Here is a 22850-nt window from a genome sequence, read left to right as displayed (position 1 = left end):
AGAGGCTGATACGCTGACAAACATACTGTTCATGGCTAACGCATCCGCAGGAACTGGATGTTAGGCCAGAGCCTAAGAAGGGTGATGATCAGGACCAGGTGTGCAGATTGCTGATGGGATGCAGGTGCGAAATCAAGAGCGCTCCCCCGGAGCGTTCCCGAACCCTCGGGAAACTGGAGCTCACGAACAGAAACACTAGTCACCAGACAGGACCCGACTCAGACTGCCGGGATCGGTACAGTACCCCCTCCGACTGAACGCCACCGGGCGGACTCCCGGAGCGCCAGGATGGAGGCGGTAGAAGTCACTGATGAGGTCCGCATCTAGGACCTGTCGCCGCGGAATCCAACTCCTCTCTTCAGGGCCATACCCCTCCCAGTCCACGAGATACTGGAAACCCCGGCCCCGCCCGTCTGGAATCCATGATGCGACGCACCGTGTAGGCAGGACCACCTCCGATCATCCGAGGAGGAGGAGGAGGAGGCGGAGGAGGCAACAGAGGACTGAGGAAGACAGGCTTGAGGCAGGAGACATGGAAGGTGGGATGGACTCTGAGCGTCCTCGGTAGTTTGAGTCGAACTGCCACTGGATTGATCACCTTCTCCACCACAAACGGACCAATGAACTTCGGTAACAACTTCCTAGACTCAGTCCGTAACGGAAGATCCCGTGGTGGCCAACCAAACCCTATCTCCGATGGTATAGGTGGGAGCGGGATCCGGCGACGTCGCCTGGAGCTGATACCGGTCCGAACTCTAAGGAGTACCTTTCTGGCCCGATGCCAGGTCCGGTGGCAACGACGAATGGGCCTGAACAGAAGGCACTGAGAGCTCCTTCTCCTGAGAAGGGAACAGGGGAGGTTGGTAGCCATACAGGCACTGGAAGGGAGACATCCCAGTGGCAGATGTAGGGAGAGTATTGTGGGCATACTCAACCCAAGGCAACTGAGAGACCCAGGAGGTGGGGTTGGAAGAGACCAGACAGCGTAGCGTGGATTCCATCTTCTGGTTGGCTCTCTCCGCCTGACCATTGGATTGGGGGGTGAAAACCAGATGTGAGACTGACTGTAGCTCCAATGGCCAAACAGAAGGACTTCCAGACCGCAGAGGTAAACCGAGGGCCACGGTCGGAAACGATATCACTGGGCAAACCGTGGACCCTGAAAACCTCCCTAACCAGGATCTCGGACGTCTCCGAGGCAGAGGGAAGCTTGGCAATTGGCACAAAGTGGGCGAACTTGCTGAATCTGTCCACGATAGTCAGAACGACCGTGTTCCCCTCAGAAGCGGGCAACCCAGTGACGAAGTCCAGGGCCAGATGCGACCATGGTCGCCGGGGAATAGGAAGGGGGTGAAGTAGTCCAGAGCTGGGCCGATTGGTACTCTTATTCTGCGCACACACACTGGACAGGCAGCAACAAAACCCCGAGTATCCTCGGCCATGGCAGGCCACCAAAAACGTCTGCGAAGAAACGCCATTGTCCGAGCCACGCCAGGGTGACAAGCCATCTTGCTGGCGTGGGACCATTTGAGGACAGCAGGACGAACCGACTCAGGCACAAACAACCGACCGGGTGGACCGCTACCGGGACCGGGCTGAGTCCGAAGCGGGGCCGCCAGCACCTCCTCCTCAATCTTCCACATAACTGCTCCCACGACGCAGTTCCGGGGGAGAATAGTCTCGGTCTTGGACCCACTCTCCTCCGTCTTGGAGAACATCCGGGACAAGGCGTCCCGCCTTGCCGTTCTTAGATCCAGGTCGAACGTCAGGGAAAACTTGAATCGTCCGAAAAACAACGCCCACCTGGCCTGGACGGGGAGTTGAGACGCTTAGCCGATTGCACGTAAGCAAGATTCTTGTGGTCAGTCCAGACAGTAAATGGTTGCTCCGCCTCCAACCAGTGGCGCCACTCCTCCAAGGCAAGTTTCACCGCGAGAAGCTCCCGGTTACCCACATCGTAATTCCTCTCCGCAGGCGAAAGGCGACGAGAGTAGTAGGCGCAGGGATGGAGTTTACTGTCCGTGGAGCATCGCTGCGACAGGATGGCGCCAACTCCCACATCAGACGCCGGCCCACTTCCACGACGAACTGACGGGCCGTGTCCGGTTGGAGAGAGAATCGGTGCGTTGGTGAATCGCCTTCAAATCCAGAAACGCTCGATCCGCCTCCGGATTCCACTTGAAGGTCCTGATACTGGAAGTCAAGGCAGTTAACGGAGCGGCCACACGGCTGTAATCCCGGATGAATCTGCGGTAGAAATTCGCAAACCCCAAAAAATCTCTGGAGCTGCAATCTCGCACCGGGCTGGGCCCATTCCAGAACCGCTCTAACCTTCTCCTGGTCCATCCTAATCTCTCCCCTGGAGATGATGTACCCGAGAAAGGATGTCGTGTGGGCGTGAAACTCGCACTTCTCGGCCTTCACGAACAGGCGATTCTCCAACAATCGCTGCAGAACCTGCCGGACATGCTGGACGTGGTCGGAAGGTTCCTTCGAGAAGATCAGAATGTCATCCAGGTAAACAAACACAAAGAGACCGATCATATCTCTCAGGACGCTGTTCACCATACTCTGGAATACCGCTGGAGCATTGGTCAGTCCAAACGGCATCACCTGATACTCAAGCGACCCATCGGTGTATTGAAACCCGCCAACCACTCGTCCCCCTCTCTGATCCGGGACTATGTGATACGCACTGCGTAGGGTCTAGCTTGGTGAATACCGTAGCACCCTGTAAGGAGTCGAAGGCAGAACTCATCAAGGGCAGGGGATACTTGTTCTTGACCGTGATGGCATTCAACCCCCGATAATCAATACACGGTCGAAGAGAGCCATCCTTCTTACCCACAAAGAAGAATCCTGCCCCAGGGGTGATGACGAGGGACGAACGAGACCAGCCGCTAGGGACTCCTTGATGTAGGTCTCCAACGCCTCACGTTCAGGTCGGGAGATACTGTATAACCTTCCCTTGGGGTAGACAGCTCCCGGGAACAGGTTGATGGCACAATCATATGGTCGGTGGGGAGGGAGTGACAGAGCCTTCTGCTTACTGAAAACTTCCCCAAATCGTGATATGTCTCGGGAACCAGGGACAAATCTGGGGGTTTAGCCTCAATCACCTGACTGGGAACCGAGTGGGGGGCAGGCAGTCTTGAGACAGTTAGCATGACAATCAAGGCTCCAACTCGTTACCTTGCCCGGTCACCCAATCGAACGTGGGATTGTGTTCCTTCAGCCAGGGGGTAACCAAGGACCAGAGGAACATGGGAAGACGGCAGAATGAAGAATGAAATCATCTCAGAATGATTCCCCGACAACCGCATCTTAACCGGTTCAGTCCTCATCGTGATACGGCCAGACTACTGCCGCTCAGAGTGGTCGCTTAATGGCTTCCGGCAATTGCTCCTTGGAAAGCCCCCAGCTGTTCCACCAACTCGGCATCAAGAAAGCTTCCATCGGCACCTGAATCGATAAAAGCGTTAATCGCTAAGCTTTGATTCCTGTTCGCAAGGGTAGCCGGGAAACGGGCTCTGACAGAGGTACTGAGAGGTTGAAACTGGCTCGCTAAAAGTCCTCCCAACTTTAGCGAGCCGGGCAGTTTGACGACCGCGGGAACAAGTGGAGATGTAATGTCCCGAGCGACCACAGTAGAGGCAGCAGTTGGTCTTACGCTCTATGTTGACGCTCCTCCTTGGTTAACCCGTGCCGCCCCACTTGCATGGGTTCAGAATCGGGAGAGAGGTCCTCTCCACTAATCCTTTGTGGTGGAGAATGATCGACGTGTTCTGGTCCACCACCCGACCCGACTGGGAACTGAGAAGCTGATCGATTAGACGGACCCCATTGCTTCTCCCTCCTTCGCTCTCGGACTCGATTATCCACCCGAATAGACAAGGCTACCAAGCTGTCCAGGTCACTAGGCTCCGGATAGGAGATCAACTCATCCTTGAGCTGCTCCGACAGACCCTGGTAAAAGACCGCTTGCAGAGACTCCTCGTTCCACCCACTCTCCACAGCCAACGTCTTGAACTCGATCACGAAGTCGCCACGCTAAGCAGTTCCTTGGTGAAGAGAAAACAGGCGCCTAGCTGCGTCCCTTCCTCGGACGGAATGGTCAAGAGCTTCTTCATCTCGCCGTGAACCCCTGGTATGAAGCCATGCAGGGATCCTGTCGTTCCCAAACGGCTGAAGCCCACTCCAGCGCCCGCCCACGCAGCAACTCAATCACAAAGGCTATCCTAGCCTTGTCTGTGGCATAAGAGTAGGGCTGTAGATCGAACACTAATCCACACTGCATAAGGAAGGAACGGCATCTTCCCAGCTCCCCTCATATTTCTCCGGCCGGAACCTTGGGCTCACGGAGGGACACAACTTCAGAAGCGGCAGGCGAGATGGGTGAAACCGGGTGTGGGTCCTCCACCGGACACTGCGTTGGTTCTGGACCTCCGTCAGACCGGTAGAAAGGTTCCGAACTGACAACGCGATCTCCTGTAGTACCGTGCTATGATGGCCCAACATCTTCTCCTGCTGGGTAATGGCATGGCGAACAGAGTCCAGGTCCGCTGGGTTCATTACTGGCCGGATCGCTCTGTCACGGTTTACTAAGCCAGAACCCAGAAGCAGACCAGGACAAGGTACGTTGAAACAAAGATGAGTGTTTATTTAATAGATTCCCGAGTGAGGTTGAATAATCCAGGGAACAGAGCGGGTGGCGTGGATGGGTTGTTGAGGGTGCAGTGGTTGGTCCGTAATGGCTCGGCAGCCGCCACCATCAGGCAGAGGTTGGGAGAAGGTTCCGGGTGAGAGACTGTAGATAGAAACAAACGGAGGTAAGTACACGGCAAGCCAACAAGGTGCAAAACAACAAAACTAACACTAGTAGCTCAGAGGCTGATACGCTGACAAACATACTGTTCATGGCTAACGATCCGGCAGGAACTGGATGTTAGGCCAGAGCCTAAGAAGGGTGATGATCAGGACCAGGTGTGCAGATTGCTGATGGGATGCAGGTGCGGAAATCAAGAGCGCTCCCCGGAGCGTTCCCGAACCCTCGGGAAACTGGAGCTCACGAACAGAAACACTAGTCACCAGACAGGACCCGACTCAGACTGCCGGGATCGTTACAAGTATGATATGTTACGTTTGGTATGGTTGCACAAGACAGAAGGATACTTAAGGCAAAAACAAAAGTAGGTGGGGTGGATGGGGGGGGTGTATAATGCAAACGTCTAGCAACCCAAAGGTTGCTTGTTCGAATCTCATCACGGTTAACTTTAGCATTTTAGCTAATTAGTAACTTTGCAACTACTTACTACTTAGCATGTAAGCTAACCCTTCCCCTAACCATAACCTTAACCCTAACCTTAAACCTTAAACGTTAAACGTTAAACGTTAAACTGAACCTTAACCCTAACCTTAACCCTAACCTTAACCCCTAACCCTAACCTCTACCCTAGCTAACGTTAGCCACCTAGCTAACATTAGCCACCTAGTTACCTAGCTTGATATGTTACAAATTGGAATTCGTAACGTATCATATGTTTTGCAAATTCATAACATATCTTACAAATTGCAATTCGTAACAAATTGTACAGATTGCAATTCATAAAATATCATACGAATTGTAATTCATAACATATCATATGAAATGGCTGATGGACATCCACAAATGAATACATACCATACGAAGTGTAACATATCATACTAATTGGAGTGTCCCAGATTTACTTTTACTACAGTATTTTACGTCTACCCCTGAGTCCAGGTTGAATGAAAAGGGGAACCAGGGGAAACCAGGTGCTTTATTAATGCTATTAGTGTGCTATTACATTTATCTCAAACCAATGTTTCCATGTGATGTTTCCTTTATTCCAGCTAAAGTACAGGGAAGGACTGAAAAAGGACACCTCCCCCAGTTTTTATTCTACACTGCCCGAAACAATTGAGACTAATTTTGCGAAACGACAATCAGCAATGCGAAGTGAGGTAAAGAATATATCTGTGTGTATATACTGTTAGAATACACAGGGAGTACAATGTGAATTATCCAAAAATAAAATACAAAATAAAGGGAAATTCATTACAACAGAGGGTTTTTTTCTCATTTGAATTTTTTAAATAATTAATAATTGCATTCAGGCTATCACGTACAGTGGGGGGGGGAAAGTATTTAGTCAGCCACCAATTGTGCAAGTTCTCCCACTTAAAAAGATGAGAGAGGCCTGTAATTTTCATCATAGGTACACGTCAACTATGACAGACAAATTGAGAGAAAAAAATCCAGAAAATCACATTGTAGGATTTTTAATGAATTTATTTGCAAATTATGGTGGAAAATAAGTATTTGGTCACCTACAAACAAGCAAGATTTCTGGCTCTCACAGACCTGTAAATTCTTCTTTAAGAGGCTCCTCTGTCCTCCACTCGCTACCTGTATTAATGGCACCTGTTTGAACTTGTTATCAGTATAAAAGACACCTGTCCACAACCTCAAACAGTCACACTCCAAACTCCACTATGGCCAAGACCAAAGAGCTGTCAAAGGACACCAGAAACAAAATTGTAGATCTGCACCAGGCTGGGAAGACTGAATCTGCAATAGGTAAGCAGCTTGGTTTGAAGAAATCAACTGTGGGAGCAATTATTAGGAAATGGAAGACATACAAGACCACTGATAATCTCTCTCGATCTGGGGCTCCACGCAAGATCTCACCCCGTGGGGTCAAAATGATCACAAGAACGGTGAGCAAAAATCCCAGAACCACACGGGGGGGACCTAGTGAATGACCTGCAGAGAGCTGGGACCAAAGTAACAAAGCCTACCATCAGTAACACACATACGCCGCCAGGGACTCAAATCCTGCAGTGCCAGACGTATCCCCCTGCTTAAGCCAGTACATGTCCAGGCCCGCTCTGAAGTTTGCTAGAGTGCATTTGGATGATCCAGAAGAGGATTGGGAGAATGTCATATGGTCAGATGAAACCAAAATAGAACTTTTTGGTAAAAACTCAACTCGTCGTGTTTGGAGGACAAAGAATGCTGAGTTGCATCCAAAGAACACCATACCTACTGTGAAGCATGGGGGTGGAAACATCATGCTTTGGGGCTGTTTTTTCTGCAAAGGGACCAGGACGACTGATCCGTGTAAAGGAAAGAATGAATGGGGCCATGTATCGTGGAGATTTTGAGTGAAAACCTCTTTCCATCAGCAAGGGCATTGAAGATGAAACGTGGCTGGGTCTTTCAGCATGACAATGATCCCAAACACACCGCCTCGGGCAATCGAAGGAGTGGCTTCGTAAGAAGCATTTCAAGGTCCTGGAGTGGCCTAGCCAGTCTCCAGATCTCAACCCCATTGAAAATCTTTGGAGGGAGTTGAAAGTCTGTGTTGCCCAGCGACAGCCCCAAAACATCACTGCTCTAGAGGAGATCTGCATGGAGGAATGGGCCAAAATACCAGCAACATTGTGTGAAAACCTTGTGAAGACTTACAGAAAACGTTTGACCTGTGTCATTGCCAACAAAGGGTATATAACAAAGTATTGAGAAACTTTTGTTATTGACCAAATACTTATTTTCCACCATAATTTGCAAATAAATTCATAATAAATCCTACAATGTGATTTTCTGGATTTTTTTTCTCATTCTGGCTGTCATAGTTGACGTGTACCTATGATGAAAATTACAGGCCTCTCTCATCTTTTTAAGTGGGAGAACTTGCACAATTGGTGGCTGACTAAATACTTTTTTTCCCCACTGTATTTGGTTTTTTGGGTCAGCGCTGGTAAATGTTTCATGTCGCCTTTTCATATCCAATATATCCAAATAACTAAAAGGGAATCTTTGAGGAAGCGAACACATACAAGGTTCTCTCACTGGTTTTTGGCAATGATTTTGTAGGCTTGGTCTCAACTATCTCTGGTTCATAAGCCGTCTCTCCATTTCTACTATACCAGATCAAGTATAAAGAAGATACTAAGGAGAACTCTATCAACCTCTACTCTCTGCTCCCCGAGACAGCAGAGACACAGTTTGCAAAGCAGATGTCTGAAATGCAGAGCGAGGTAAATATCTGTTTAGAATCACCAAACATCAACATGGGCTGAATACAGTTCTAACTTGAGTTATTTTACAGTGAAAATCTCTCGTTGACATCAATTTATTTATTTATACAAAATGTGATTCTCAAAATTGGATGTTTCCTTTAGTCAATAACTGAAGCCAGAGAAGGAGGAATTCCCTTTCTAAGAGAAACACAGAAACATTTATCATTTTTCTTTATCGTTCTTCATGTACAAAAAACATGAGAATAACTGTACGTTTTTATTATGTCTACAAAAGTAGCAGTGTCTTTTCAGTGGTGTAAAAATACTTGAAAGGACTACTTAAGTAGGTTTTTTGGGTATCTGCACTTTACTATTTATATTTTTGACTACTTTTTCTTCACTACATTTCTAAAGAAAATTATGTATTTTATACTCCATACATTTTCCCTGACACCCAAAAGTACTCATTACATTTTGAATGCTTAGCAGGACAAGAAAATGGTCCCATTCACTCACTTATCAAGAGAACATCCCTGGTCATCCCTACAGCCTCTTATGTGGTGGACTCACTAAACACATGCTTTGTTTGTAAATTATGTTGGAGTGTGCCTCTGGCTATCCGTAAATAAATAATACAATTATGCCGTCTGGTTTGCTTAATATACGGACTTTGAAATTATATATACTTTTACTTTTGATACTTAAGTATATTTAAAACCAAATACTTTTAGACTTTTACTCAAGTAGTATTTTACTGGGTGACTTTCACTTTTACTTGAATCATTTTCGATGAAGGTATCGTTACTTTTACTCAAGTATGACAATTGGGTACTTTTTCCACCACTGTGTCTTTTGTTGCTGTTGTTTTCCAGACAAAATACAAAGAAGCAGGGAAGAAAGAGGCCTCCACTTCTCTCTACTCCACCTTACCAGAGACATTGGAGACCCAGCACGCCAAAGAGGCTTCACAGCTACAGAGTGAGGTAAGAACATGGGCTGCCCATCTGATGTCTGTACATTACATTTTTCATCATAACTAATTCAGAGGAAACCCTTCCTGTTACTGACAAACATACATTACTTCAGTATCAAACGTCAGTGTACCTTTCCATCTAATGGAATAAAGCCTGAGCGTTCTAAGATGAATAAAATAAAATAAAATGTTATTTGTCACATGCATCGTCAAACAACAGGGGTGGACTAACAGTGAAATGCTTAATTACAGGCCCTTCCCAACAATGCAGAGAGAAATAAAATAGAGAAATAATAGAAAAGTAAAACACGTAATAATAAAAGTAATAATAAATACACAATGACTAACGATAACTTGGCTATACACACGGGGTACCAGTACCGAGTCGATGTGCAGGGGTATGAGGTAATTGAGGTAGATATGTACGTATAACTAGGAATAAAGTGACAGATAGTAAACAAATCCCTGCCTGTGTTATTTGAGTGCTCCAATGCCTTTTACCATGAATTAGTCCACTATTGGACGTTTTTCATGGGTAAGCCCTATTTTTGGATTCCTGTCTCGGTTGTTGAGCAGCACCCCTCCTACTTTACTTTGTTTGCTGAAGCACGGAGGCCTACCTCAACTCACATCCATTACTTTGTTTTCCAGCTCAAATACAAAGGTGAGAAAGTCTTCTCTGGTTCGGCTTACTCTCAACTCCCTGAGACGATGGAGACAGAGAGAGCTCGGGAGCTCACAGAGATGCAGAGCAAGGTGAGCACACATTTTTCTCAAAGACATGAATATTAATGCTAATGGGAACATTGCAAGTTTTATAGGACTACTTAGAAATCTTTATGAATATATCAGCGTTATCCGCAGAGTAACTAAACACGACTTAATCGTGTCTGTCACGGTTCAGACAGACGACAAGAGGACCACAATTGCGTCACACCAGAAAGTTTATTTAAACTTAAGGGGAAAGGGATGTAGGGAGTGAGTGAAGGCTCCAGGGGTTATCCCGTCCGATGTGCTGGGTCTGTGCCTCCCCCCAGTGGCAGCGATGCGTCCGATGACGCCGGTGGTTGGTGGTCCAGAAGTCCTGGGGGGGGGAGGAAACACAGACACAACGGGGCGGAATGAAACCAGGCAGCAGTACAGTTCAAGGGAAATCCAAAATACGTAGTAGCAAGGCAGAAGGCTGGTCAGAGTTACCGGGAATGAAGAGTAGTCAGGAGTCGTAATGGCAGAAGCAGGTCTGGATCTCCTGAGGCAGAAGAGTATCCAATAAACAGGCAGGTCCGGGGTCACAAAACCAGGGTGAGCCAGAAGCGCGAGCAAACAGGTTCCGGGTGTGAGCTTTGCAGACGATCTGACACCGGAGAGCTGAAAGACAGGGCCTTAAATACTGGGAGAGGTTAGTGGGTAATGCAGCGCAGCTGGCAGAGTAATTAGAGCCGAGCAGAGCAGGGACAGGTGGAGCTAGTTAGGCTGAGTAGAGAGAGGGAGGTGAGCAGAGTGGAAGATAGTGGAAACCAATTAAGGTGGTAACCCGGTGGAGTGAGAGGGCTCATGACAGAACCCCCCCAAGGGGACGGCCCCAGAAGTCCCAAGAGCAACACCACGCCGGGCGGGAGGAGGGGAGCCGGAGGAGGGCTAGAACTCCTCCGAACGGGTCCGAGTGAACGTCCTCATCCTCGGAGGAAGCCGGAGGGCCGTGGGCGGGAGATGGGACAGGTCCCGAGACAGGGTCAGGCACAGGACAGGAAGCCGAGCCGGGCCGGACGGTTAGGGACCCCTCTGGGGCGGCCCCTACGGATTGCAGGTTGATCAGGATGCCGTAGGGAAAGCGGTGATGAGAGTCCTATCCACAATCCGACTAGCTGGCACCCAGGTCCTTTCCTCAGGTCCATAGCCCTCCCAGTCAATGAGGTACTGGAGACCCCTACCCCTCCGTCTGGACCGAAGCAGGCGGCGGACGGTGTAAACCAGACCACCTTCGACGAGCCGTGGAGGAGGAGGACAAGGCGCAGCAGGGACCTGCGGACTCCTGGGCACAGGCAGGGGCTGCAGCAATCCGGCTGGGGGCTGGCAGGACGACTTGTGTTGGTTGCAGATGGGGCAGGCTTGGACGAATTCCCGTACATCCTTCCTCAGAGAGGGCCACCAGAACCTCTGGGCGAGCAGGTTGTAAGTGCGGGTGGAGCCAGGGTGACAAGCTAGGCGGGAGTCATGTCCCCACTGAACGACCTGGGACCTCAGGTCTTCGGGGGACAAAAAGGCGGTCAGCTGGGCAAGTGCTGGGACCTGGCTGGTTACGGAGAGCCTCCAGCACCTGTTCCTCAACAGCCCAGGTCAGAGCTGCAACGATGCAGGGACTTGGCAGAATCGACACAGGGTCCTTGGAGGGGTCAGGAGCGGAGTTAGTAGGTACTGGCCGAGGGGGTAGTGCGGCGGCAAGCAGGCAGGTTCGGTGGCAGTCCTCCCCCACTCCCTGATCACCCCGGTCACCCAGTCGAGCTGAGGGTTGTGCCGGGCGGAGCCATGGGTAACCCAGGATGAGGGGTTGGCCTGGAGAGGGGAGCAGGTGAAACTGGATAGTTTCTTGATGGTTTCGGACAGACCCATCGAGACCGGGGCCGTGACATGAGTGACCGATCCGAGTAAGTGTCCGTCCAGTGCCCGGGCAGGAATAGGAGGTGTCAAACGGAGGTTCTCCAGTCCCAGTTGGCGTGCCAGCTTGATGTCCATTATGTTGGCTCCGGCGCCAGAATCCACCAGAGCAGCCAGGGTGTGAGTTGAGTCAGGGAGGCGGAGGTGAACTTGCAGCAGGGGTTTGCGGTCGGAGGACTGGATGGTCATTGAACTCAACCGGACTCCCCCTATGCCCGGTGAGCTTCGGCCCTTTAAAGGGCAGGTTACCACACGATGTCCATCACCTCCACAATAGAGGCAGAGGTTTGAGGTGAAGCTGCCGCTGGCGCTCTGCAGGAGTGAGAGAGGCTCGCCCAATCTCCATAGGCTCAGACTGATCAAGCTGACCTGGGTGAGTGGCAGTAGATGACAGGAACCCAGTCGGATCTCCCGAATGCCGGTAGTAGGTGGACCTTGGCGCCCCCTCTCACGGCACGACGGGTCTGTATCCTACTGTCGATCCTGACAGTCAGTGCGATGGCTTCATCAAGAGTGGAAGGCAGTTCCTGGGAGACCAACTCGTCCTTGATATAGTCAGCCAAACTATGGAAGAACGCGTCCACCAACGATGGTGTGTTCCAAGAACTTCGCCTAGCCAGGGTTCGGAAGTCGATGGAATGGTCTGCGACTGCACGTCTGCCTTGTCGAATACTGAACAGTTCACGAGACGCCTCTGCGGTTGGTGAATCCAGGTCAAACACCTTCAGCATCTCCTCAGCAAACAGGTCGAAGGTTGCACATGCGGGGTTTGACGTTCGAACTCTGCTGTTCCCCAGAGTCGAGCTCGGCCCGTCAGGTGAGTGATGGCATACCCAACCTTAGCCCCCTCCGTGGCGAAGGTCCTTGGCTGCAAGGAGAACTGAAGTCGGCAGCTAGTCAGGAATGGCCGGACCTGGGTTGAATCGCCGTTGAACCGCTCGGGGTTTCCAATCTTGGGTTCCGAGCAGCGGCTGCAATGACCGGGGCAGGTAACTCGGGGGCAGGGCTGGTGGGCAGACTGGCTGGGGTCAGGTTGGTGAGAGTTGAATGATCATGGCGAGTTGTTGTTGCTGCTGCTGGGACTGCTGCTGGTGCTGCTGGAACTGCTGATGCTGTTGGTAGCCGGCCTGAAGCAGAGAGGTGATGTCGCCGCTCATGCGGCCTAGCTCTCTCTCAGTGTGTTCCAGGCGTAGCATGGCGGTGGGTTGCTCAGGTTCTTCGGTTTCCATGTCGGGGAAGTGTGCGCTGGGTCCATGATGGTCAGATCGTACTGTCACGGTTCAGACAGACGACAAGAGGACCACAATTGCGTCACACCAGAAAGTTTATTTAAACTTAAGGGGAAAGGGATGTAGGGAGTGAGTGAAGGCTCCAGGGGTTATCCCGGTCCGATGTGCTGGGTCTGTGCCTCCCCCAGTGGCAGCGATGCGTCCGATGACGCCGGTGGTTGGTGGTCCAGAAGTCCTGGGGGGAGGAAACACAGACACAACGAGGCGGAATGAAACCAGGCAGCAGTACAGTTCAAGGGAAATCCAAAATACGTAGTAGCAAGGCAGAAGGCTGGTCAGAGTTACCGGGAATGAAGAGTAGTCAGGAGTCGTAATGGCAGAAGCAGGTCTGGATCTCCTGAGGCAGAAGAGTATCCAATAAACAGGCAGGTCCGGGGTCACAAAACCAGGGTGAGCCAGAAGCGCGAGCAAACAGGTTCCGGGTGTGAGCTTTGCAGACGATCTGACACCGGAGAGCTGAAAGACAGGGCCTTAAATACTGGGAGAGGTTAGTGGGTAATGCAGCGCAGCTGGCAGAGTAATTAGAGCCGAGCAGAGCAGGGACAGGTGGAGCTAGTTAGGCTGAGTAGAGAGAGGGAGGTGAGCAGAGTGGAAGATAGTGGAAACCAATTAAGGTGGTAACCCGGTGGAGTGAGAGGGCTCATGACAGTGTCATTTGTGGAAGTATAATTTTAAGTTAATGTCAAAATCTATCATCGATTCATTGTCTTTTCTTTAGCTCAAGTACAAACAGAGTGGGAGGAAGGGTATGTCCCAAAGCGTCCATTCCGTTCTAGCAGATACCATGGAGACCCAATTTGTCAAAAATGTGTCTGAACTGCAAAGTCAGGTGAGAAGAGCGGACGGTATTCCTTTCTCTTTTGGGGAACATTTCACCCAAAGTTCATATAGATTTTCATACTTCAATGACAATGTTTGTGAGAAAAGCAATTTCCAGATGTTATGGCTGTTGCCAAAGTTAAACTTCTGATATGGAGGTGAAGTCAATTACAGTATATGTTGTTTATCTGCATTGGTTTGAATTATTTTCTTTCAGACTAAGTACAAGAAGGCAGGGAAGAATAAGGCAAAGTCTCTCTATTCTGTGATGCCAGAGACTATGGAGATCCAACATGCCAAGCAGGTCTCCCAGCTCCAGAGCCAGGTGCAGTACAGTAACACTGACGTCCCCTCACCACACTTATAGGACATCTCTGCTTCATCAGTCGCACGGCTAATGAAATAAGCACTTACTCTAGGGGCGAACCCTAACTTCCTATTAGTTTCTCTTCTTCATGCATTGATTGGTTGGTTGGTTGTTTAGCAACAAAACCGACAGGGGGCAAAACAGACGGGGTTGTCTTAGTTTGTTGACAACATGTCAAATATATTTATTCTCCAATGTTTATTGAAAACATAAATACATTTGCACAATGAGCACTTGTTGTCTCTCAAATACATTGTTACAGTTGTTGGTTAGCTAGCTTGCGAATTTTGGTCATAATATCTTGTTCTTGATTTGATACCATGTTTTATTTTGAGATGTTTTCACTGATTTCATGTCAATGCTAATTATTAGCATTGACATGAAATCAGTCAAAACACCTCAAAATAAAACAAGACATGGTATCAAGAACAAGATAAAACCAGCTGAAATGAGACACTTATGATTCCCCACATGGCAGTTTCTTGTCATTGTTGCTAGCTATCTGGCCACCCAGAATCACAACAACATACGGACTTCTGCCCCATTGAAGCGTGTGCATCGTTTTCATGACGTTGTCAGCTAACCCATCAGTGGGAGGCTAAGTGAAAATTCGACTTCAGTAGAAGTTAGGATTCGCCCTTTAGTCCTAGACTCTTTCTAATGACTAAGTAAGTGAAAATTATAATGTTTAATTACATTTAAATTGTGATAATTCAATATTGTGTTGTAGCTAGAAATGCTGTAAAAAATAGATGATTTTGCTTCCTCTTTTCCAGCTCAAATACAAGGATGACGGGAAAAGGGAGATGTCCAGTTCTCTTTATTCTGTTCTCCCCGAGACGGCAGAGACTCATTTAGCCAAAGAGCTCTCTGAGATGCTGAGCGAGGTACAATATATTATAGTCTTTTTAATTTTTTATTCATTTAGCAGACGCTCTTATCCAGAGCGACTTACAGTTTTAGTGAGTGCATACATTTTTCATACTGGCCCCCCGTGGGAATCAAACTCACAACCCTGGCGTTGCAAGCGCCATGCTCTACCAACTGTGGTCCTCTGTAGCTCAACTGGTAGAGCACGGCGCTTGTAACGCCAAGGTAGTGGGTTCGATCCCCGGGACCACCCATACACAAAAATGTATGCACGCATGACTGTAAGTCGCTTTGGATAAAAGCGTCTGCTAAATGGCATATTATTATTATTATTATTAACTGAGCTACAGGAGGCCCCACAGTCATGCCAACACAACAGCCAAATACTGTGGATTCTGCCTCCTCTCATGTCCCCCCCCCCCTCCATTTTACTCATGAACAATTTAATGAATTGACTAGAAAGAAGCATTTACATGCATACTCTTTGTCTATTGAAATAGGGACATGAAACATGCATTATGACTTATTTTTGTTGTAGGTCAAGTATAAAAAGGAGGGTAAAGAAGGTATTTCCTCAAGCCTCTATTCTCTGCTCCCGGAAACAACAGACACTCAGTTTGCCAAACAGATGTCAGAAATACAGAGTGAGGTACAGCAACTGTTTTACCACTAAATCAACGATTTTACTTTTTCTAGTTTAGTCTCTTGTTTGCAAAAAAAATTGATGCGTGTGTCAGGTTCTTGTGAATTTGTTTCCTCTCTTTACGAACGTCACAAAACAATGTTACTATTCTGAAATTATTTAGAAATTTCTTTGATGTATTTCCATGTCAAATTTTGTTAATTTAACATTTACATTTACATTTTAGTCATTTAGCAGACGCTCTTATCCAGAGCGACTTACAGTTAGTGCATACATTATTTTTTATACCCCCCGTGGGAAATAAACAACCTTTCAATTTCTCAATACCAAAAATGACTTGCTCTTTCATTTTGGGCAATATGTTTTGTACTTTTCCAGTTAAAGTACAAAAGAGACATCGAGGAACTGCCCAATACCTTGTACGCACTACTCCCTGAAACCATGGAGACCAAGTTCGCAAAAGAAATGACTCAAGAAATGTCTCAGGTGGGGCTCACAGAGTTGTTTTAAACTGTGTGATAAAAAGAACAGCTTCACTCACACAAACTAAGCTGTTGTTCTGAAATGTCGTTTGCTTTTCATGGCCAGCTAAGTCAAAACTACTGCATTGCAAACAGTTAATAAAGGAGTTGTAGGATATTAGAATGTTATGGTGAAGTTTGGATAGGGGAAGAAATATAGCCATCAATGGAGACCTTATAAAAACAGACTTTAAACAGAGACTAAGTTGAACAGTCTATTTTGGTGGTAGGGTATTGGCTTGGGCTGTGGGGGTCAGTTTAAATAGGCAGGTTGAGAGATAAGAGGAGACACTTAGAGGGAGGATGGACAGTTGAGGCCCATTTGTATGGAACTGATAACAACCACCAATGACAGTGAATGTCAGGATCGCAGACAATAATTGCCACTGACTCTAGAACTGAGATTTGCAAATGAATGACCAACAAATCAGCCCTCAAAGGAGGATGTGGTATGTTTGTCTTACTTCTAGATTGTGAGGATTGATTTGTATTTTGACCCGTTTTCTGTGTCTGCCTGTGTGTGTCTCTGTGTGTGTGTGTGTGTGTGTGTGTGTGTGTGTGGGGGGGGGGTGCGCGCTGCGTGTGCGCGTGCGTGTGCGGCAGGCCAAGTACAAGGAGGCAGGCAAGCAGCAGTTCTCCACTTCTCTCTACTCCACCTTACCTGAGACTTTGGAGACCCAGCACGCCAAAGAGGCCTCCCAGCTACAGAGCGAGGTGAGTCACACACACACACATAATTCATGGGGTCTGGATTCAAGTGCTTTATATGCTACCAATGCTTTTTTACATCATGCCTTTTATTGGCTGATAATTAGCTTTTACAACATTCAGTACTTTTGCTCTGTTTTCAGAATAACTATAAAGAGGGAGGCAAAAAGGACATGTCAACCTCCTTGTATTCTCAACTTCCTGACACATTAGAGATCCAGTTTGCCCGAGAGCTTACAGAGCTCCAAAGTGAGGTATCTAGCTAGAACTCTTCAAATCATCTTACTGTGACTCTGTCTACTAGGCTTATTTGCACCAATGCAATCCATGTCATCATTTGGTTACATCATCTGAAGGAACAAGTGTAATGTTTTTTATGTCCATCAGAACAAGTATAAGGAAGACGGGAAAAGGAGTCTTTCGATAAGCATTTATTCTCAACTAGCAGAGACCAAGGAGACACAGTTTGTGAAAGCCGTTTCCGATCTCCAGAGTGAGGTAAGACTTTAGATAATAGTTTTTGGTAACATTAGAACCCTTCATCATTGGCGAAACAACACTGTCATGTTTTATCTAGCCCAACAGATTATGAATACAGTCATGACAGCTGGTGTCGGCTTATGACAACTGACTTTACAGTGTTACGACACAAACAATGTTTATACCAACTAAATGGCTTAGCAAACAAATGTATTGTGTAATGTCAGTGTAAGGTACGTTTTAATAAGCTGACATGAACTGTCATGATTGTTTAAGACATCTGTTATGTCATGATTATGACAATGTTATGTAGACCATGACGGATGGTCTACGTCAAATGTAACTTACTTTTTCAAGATTTGAGTAGGAAACTTTTAGGGAGAAGGTAAAGATGTAGCAGACCTTGTAAACTAAACCAAAAAAACATAACTTTGTGTTTTAGAAAAAGTATAAGGAGGCAGTAAAGAAGCAGGTGTCTCTCTACGCCACCTTACCAGAGACCATGGAGACCCAGCACGCCAAAGAGGTTTCTCTGCTACAGAGTGAGGTAGAGTAACAGTGTACTTTTACACATTTACCGTAACATATACACTTATATACAGTATCCTTTAATATGTAGTGTACAAATATGGTTAAGGTATAGTTTATTACACTGATACAGTATTCCATACATTAAGACGTTATGCCTCATATAGATATATTCAGCTATTCAGATCCTCTAGTATCCCTCAGAATAAATATGTTTTCTGATCGTAATCATCATGATCACCATAGATGTTGTTTTCCGTTCTCTAGCTGAAATACAAGCAAGGTGGCAAAAAGGATACCTCCAGTTCTCTGTACTCCCTGCTTCCAGAAACGGCAGAGACCCAACTAGCCAAAGAGCACTGTGATATTTATAGTGAGGTAAGGCATCTTGAAAAACTTATGCCACCAAGCCTTTTGCAAAAACAACCATTTAAAAGACACATTACCCAGATCCACAGAAATCAAAGAGATATGCTTTCAGGTGAAATACAAAGAGGACGGTAAAAAGGAGCTTTCCAACAACCTTTATTCCTTGCTGCCAGAAACAGCGGACACACAATTTGCCAAGCAGCAATCAGAATTCCGAAGTGAGGTAAAGTTTTTTTTGTTGTTGCTCAGATTACTTTACTATTTCACTTTGATCAGTCAATGTAGAATATGTCTATTTTTTACCTGTTCCACAAAGTTATGTGTTGTAAAATACTCCATCTAATGTATAGCTGAAACACTCACAAAGAAATATATATATAATTATGTTGTGTGTGTGTGTGCATGTAGTTCTTCATATTGATGATGTTACTATAGGAATCATTTGTTTGTGTTTGTTTGCATTCACTCATTAATAATTGATTTAGTGTTAATTTCTGTCAACACTTTCTGTACCTTCCAGCAAAATTACAAAAGCGACACCCAGGAACTGTCCAATTGCTTGTACGCACTACTGCCTGAAACCATGGAGACCAAGTTTGCTAAAGAAATGTCTCAAGAAATGTCTCAGGTAATGTCTCAGGTGGGGCTCACAGGGTTGTTCTACTAACTGTATGATGACAAACCAGCAGCTTCACTAACACTACTCCTGCATGGTATCACAGCAGATGACTTCGAATGCCTCCTCTATCTCCTCTCTTAAATAGACGTAGACAACCTGCCCTATTGATAAGCATGCCTCTCTTCTTTCTTAATAAGTGATAAGAGACAGTGATAAGATACAGTGACAATGTTTATTGCGGGAAATGCATTCAGCAAGTCGTTGACTAACTTTGAAAATAATAACATTTTATTCAGCACATTATAATTCATAAGTTATATGTCAATGTTGAAATAAGAAATTATCTATCCGTTACCTATTATGTGAGATAATATCATGTTGTATTTTGTCTTCTAGTCTAAATACAAGGAGGCAGGGAAGAAAGAGGCCTCCACTTCTCTCTACTCCACCTTACCAGAGACTTTGGAGACCCAGCACGCCAAAGAGGTTTCTCTGTTACAGAGTGAGGTAAAGGTCTATGTGCCTCATATTATATTCTACCAATTCTAAGATACACATAAAGGCGGTGTTTTTAACCATACTTACTCATTTTGAAATAAATGCTGTGCTAAGCATTTGAAGTGAAAATATCATCCTAGGTCTTAATGAGGCTTCCAATTTGTTGTCTTTCCAGAACAAGTACAAAGAGAGTGTAAAACTGACCCAGTCCAGTAGTCTGTACTCTCAGCTCCCCCAGACTACAGAGACCCAGTTTGCTGCCAAAGTCTCTGACCTACAGAGCGGGGTAAAGAAGAAACACCCAAAGCTTCCTTCTGACACTAATGACAGTGAACCTTTTTATTATTGATTACCCCCAATAACACCTGACTAACAACACTCTCTACAGATCACCAGTGTCTAAATCCAAAAGTCAAACTGAGTCCAATACTGTGTTTCTTCCCAATGGTGTCCTAGAACAAGTACAAACAGGAAGGTAAGAAGAGTATCTCTACCTGCATTTACTCTCAACTACCAGAGACCAAACAGACCCAGTTTGTGAAGGCTGTGTCCGAACTTCAGAGTGAGGTTAGACTTGGACACTCTTGATTGTTTTGCCACTTCCTTTCTATTTAGTTGCTGTCTCAAGTACACTGAAATATAATAATTACAGACAAAAGTTATGTTCATGCCAGTTCCAATGACTATACTGTATGGCAGTATTTCCCAACTCCGGTCCTCCAGTACCCCCAACAGTACACATTTTTTGTTGTAGCCCCAGACAAGCACACCTGATTCAACTTGTCAACTAATCATTAAGCCTTCAATTAGTTGAATCAGTTGAGTTTGTCCAGGGCTACAACATAAATGTGTGCTGTTGGGGGTACTGGAGGACCGGAGTTGGCAAACACAGCTGATAAGTAGATATGGTAGATATCATCTCTATTTGATAACAGTTAGTGTGCTGACAAGGAAATTCAGAAATAACAACATGATTGTTTCCATTGCGTCACAGACTAAATATAAGGAAGCAGGGAAGAAAGAGGCCTCCAGTTGTCTCTACGCCCTGTTACCAAAGACTATGGAGACCCAGCATGCCAAAGAGGCTTATCTGTTACAGAGTGAGGTAGACAAATCAACAATGTTATCAGTCTCAGGTGTCCTCCATTGTACAAAAGTAGCATTCCCAATAAGAACAGCAGTTGTAAATCGTTTTTCATTTCAACTGAAGCATACACACACACCCTCTTCTTCTCCAGAATAAGTACAAAGAAGGCGGTAAGAAGGAGAGTTTAACCTGCCTGTACTCTCAGCTTCCGGAAACCACTGAGATTCAGTTTGCTAAAACAGTGACAGAACTGCAGAGTGAGGTGGGTGGATGGATGGATGTTGCTGTAATACAATAGGCTATGATAATGGATTGATACAAGATCAAAATGGCAGTTTTGTTCTGAACTGCTTAGTCATTGCAGCTCTTGTTTTGTTTTTTCAGAATAAATACAAACAGAAAGGTAAACAGGCGATAGCCAGCAGCATCTTCTCCCAGCTGCCAGGGACAAAGGAGATCGAGTTTGCCAAACAGATTTCAGAAATGCAGAGCGAGGTAAACTATGCACGCACGTGTGTAAATATGTTTTGACTGTGAGTGTATGCAGTATACGTGTTGTACATGCATTTTAAAATCATATATAGTGTATATTTCTCTTTGTGTGTATTTCTATTAGAAAAATATATACATGGTATATTTTTGAGAAAAAAAATATGAAGAAAATATATGCTGTGTAATATATGCATTTTCAGATCATATGTACTGTTTATTTTAATGTGTGTGTTCTTGAAAAATATATACATAGAATGGTATATATATTTCAAACATTCTCGTTGGGTTTTTGGGGGGGTATCCTTTTTGCTTTTCAGCAAAATTACAAAAGTGACACCCAGGAACATTCCAATTGCTTGTACGCACTACTGCCTGAAACCATGGAGACTAAGTTTGCTAAAGAAATGTCTGAAGAAATGTCTCAGGTAATGGCACACAGGGTTGTTCTACTAACTGTATGATGAAAAACCAGCAGCTTCAATCACACTCATGCGGAATGGCTCTATGTTAGTCATAGACTTACCGTATCAACTACTGCAGCCAGCATCAAATAGCTAAAATATTCCAGTTGTTGCTTCTATACTCTGAGTTTTCTCTCAAGCTGATTTATTCTAGATGGGTTCTTGGTGGAGTTGAGAGGAAAGATCATCAGAGACAATGTTGTTGTTGTTGTTTTCAGAGTAAATACAAAGAAGCTGGGAAAAAGGAGATGGCCAACTCTCTGTACTCCCTCATGCCCCAGACCAGTGAGATCCAGCATGCCAAAGAGCTCTCCCAGCTCTACAGCCAGGTATACTGTGTGTGTGTATACAGTGCATTCGGAAAGTATTCAGACCCCTTGACTTTTCCCACATTTTGTTACGTTACAGCCATATTCTTAAATTGATTAAATAGTTTTTTCCCCTCATCAATCTACACACAATACACCATAATGACAGAGCAAAAACAGGTTTTTAGAAATGTTTGCTAATAAAAAACTGAAATATTACATTTACATAAATATTCAGTCCCTTTAATCAGTACTTTGTTGAAGCACCTTTGGCATCGATTACAGACTCGAGTCTTCTTGGGTATGACGCTACAAGCTTGGCACACCTGTATTTGGGGAGTTTCTCCTTTTCTTCTCTGCAGATCCTCTCAAGCTCTGTCAGGTTGGATGGGGAGCGTTGCTGCACAGTTATTTTCAGGTCTCTCCAGAGATGTTCGATTGGGTTCAAGTTCCGGGCTCTGGCTGGGCTACTCAAGGACATTCAGAGACTTGTCCTGAAGCCACTCCTGCGTTGTCTTGGCTGTGTGCTTAGTGTCGTTGTCCTGTTGGAAGGTGAACCTTCGCCCCAGTCTGAGGACCTGAGCGCTCTGGAGCAGGTTTTCATCAAGGATCTCTCTGTATTTTGCGCCATTAATCTTTCCCTCGAACCTGACTAGTCTCCCAGTCCCTGCCGCTGAAAAACACCCCCACAGCATGATGCTGCCACCACCATGCTTCACCGTAGGGATGGTGCCAGGTTTCCTCCAGACGTGACGCTTATCATTCAGGCCAAAGAGTGTAATTTTGGTTTCATCAGACCAGAGAATCTTGTTTCTCATGGTCTGAGAGTCTTTAGGTGCCTTTTGGAAAACTCCAAGCGGGCTGTCATGTGCCTTTTACTGAGGAGTGGCTTCCGTCTGTCCACTCTACCATAAAGGCCTGATTGGTAGAGTGCTGCAGAGATGGTTGTCCTTCTGGAAGGTTCTCCCATCTCCACAGAGGAACTCTAGAGCTCTGTCAGAGTGACCATCAGGTTCTTGGTCACCTCCCTGACGAAGGCCCTTCTCCCCCGATTGCTCAGTTTGGCCGGGCGGCCAGCTCTAGGAAGTGTCTTGGTGGTTCCAAACTTCTTCCATTT

The 22850-nt window shown here is 46.4% G+C and overlaps 1 protein-coding gene across 14 annotated transcripts in view; it reads left to right on the top strand.

Moving 5' to 3' along the window:
- Positions 1–22850, top strand: part of LOC121569218 (LIM zinc-binding domain-containing Nebulette) — a 148715-nt gene that overhangs the window by 103241 nt on the left and 22624 nt on the right. For 12 of the 14 annotated variants that reach the window (XM_041879989.2, XM_041879988.2, XM_041879996.2 and 9 more), the window contains 24 exons: positions 5875–5985; positions 7957–8064; positions 8919–9029; positions 9671–9775; positions 13682–13792; positions 14000–14107; positions 14926–15036; positions 15558–15668; positions 16041–16148; positions 16787–16897; positions 17035–17145; positions 17279–17389; positions 17814–17918; positions 18167–18277; positions 18381–18491; positions 18789–18896; positions 19284–19394; positions 19561–19671; positions 19842–19952; positions 20380–20490; positions 20624–20734; positions 20857–20967; positions 21282–21389; positions 21644–21754. The exons of the other annotated variants lie outside the window; for them this stretch is intronic. In XM_041879989.2, coding sequence (XP_041735923.2) covers positions 5875–5985; positions 7957–8064; positions 8919–9029; positions 9671–9775; positions 13682–13792; positions 14000–14107; positions 14926–15036; positions 15558–15668; positions 16041–16148; positions 16787–16897; positions 17035–17145; positions 17279–17389; positions 17814–17918; positions 18167–18277; positions 18381–18491; positions 18789–18896; positions 19284–19394; positions 19561–19671; positions 19842–19952; positions 20380–20490; positions 20624–20734; positions 20857–20967; positions 21282–21389; positions 21644–21754 — 2637 coding nt within the window. The remainder of the gene's footprint in view (positions 1–5874; positions 5986–7956; positions 8065–8918; positions 9030–9670; positions 9776–13681; positions 13793–13999; positions 14108–14925; positions 15037–15557; positions 15669–16040; positions 16149–16786; positions 16898–17034; positions 17146–17278; positions 17390–17813; positions 17919–18166; positions 18278–18380; positions 18492–18788; positions 18897–19283; positions 19395–19560; positions 19672–19841; positions 19953–20379; positions 20491–20623; positions 20735–20856; positions 20968–21281; positions 21390–21643; positions 21755–22850) is intronic. 14 annotated transcript variants of the gene reach the window in all.

This window comes from Coregonus clupeaformis, chromosome 7, assembly GCF_020615455.1.
Source record: "Coregonus clupeaformis isolate EN_2021a chromosome 7, ASM2061545v1, whole genome shotgun sequence".
Classification (NCBI taxonomy): Eukaryota; Metazoa; Chordata; class Actinopteri; order Salmoniformes; family Salmonidae; genus Coregonus; species Coregonus clupeaformis.
The sequence above is the reverse complement of the archived record's forward strand: the minus strand, read 5'-3'. Positions and strand labels throughout refer to the sequence as shown.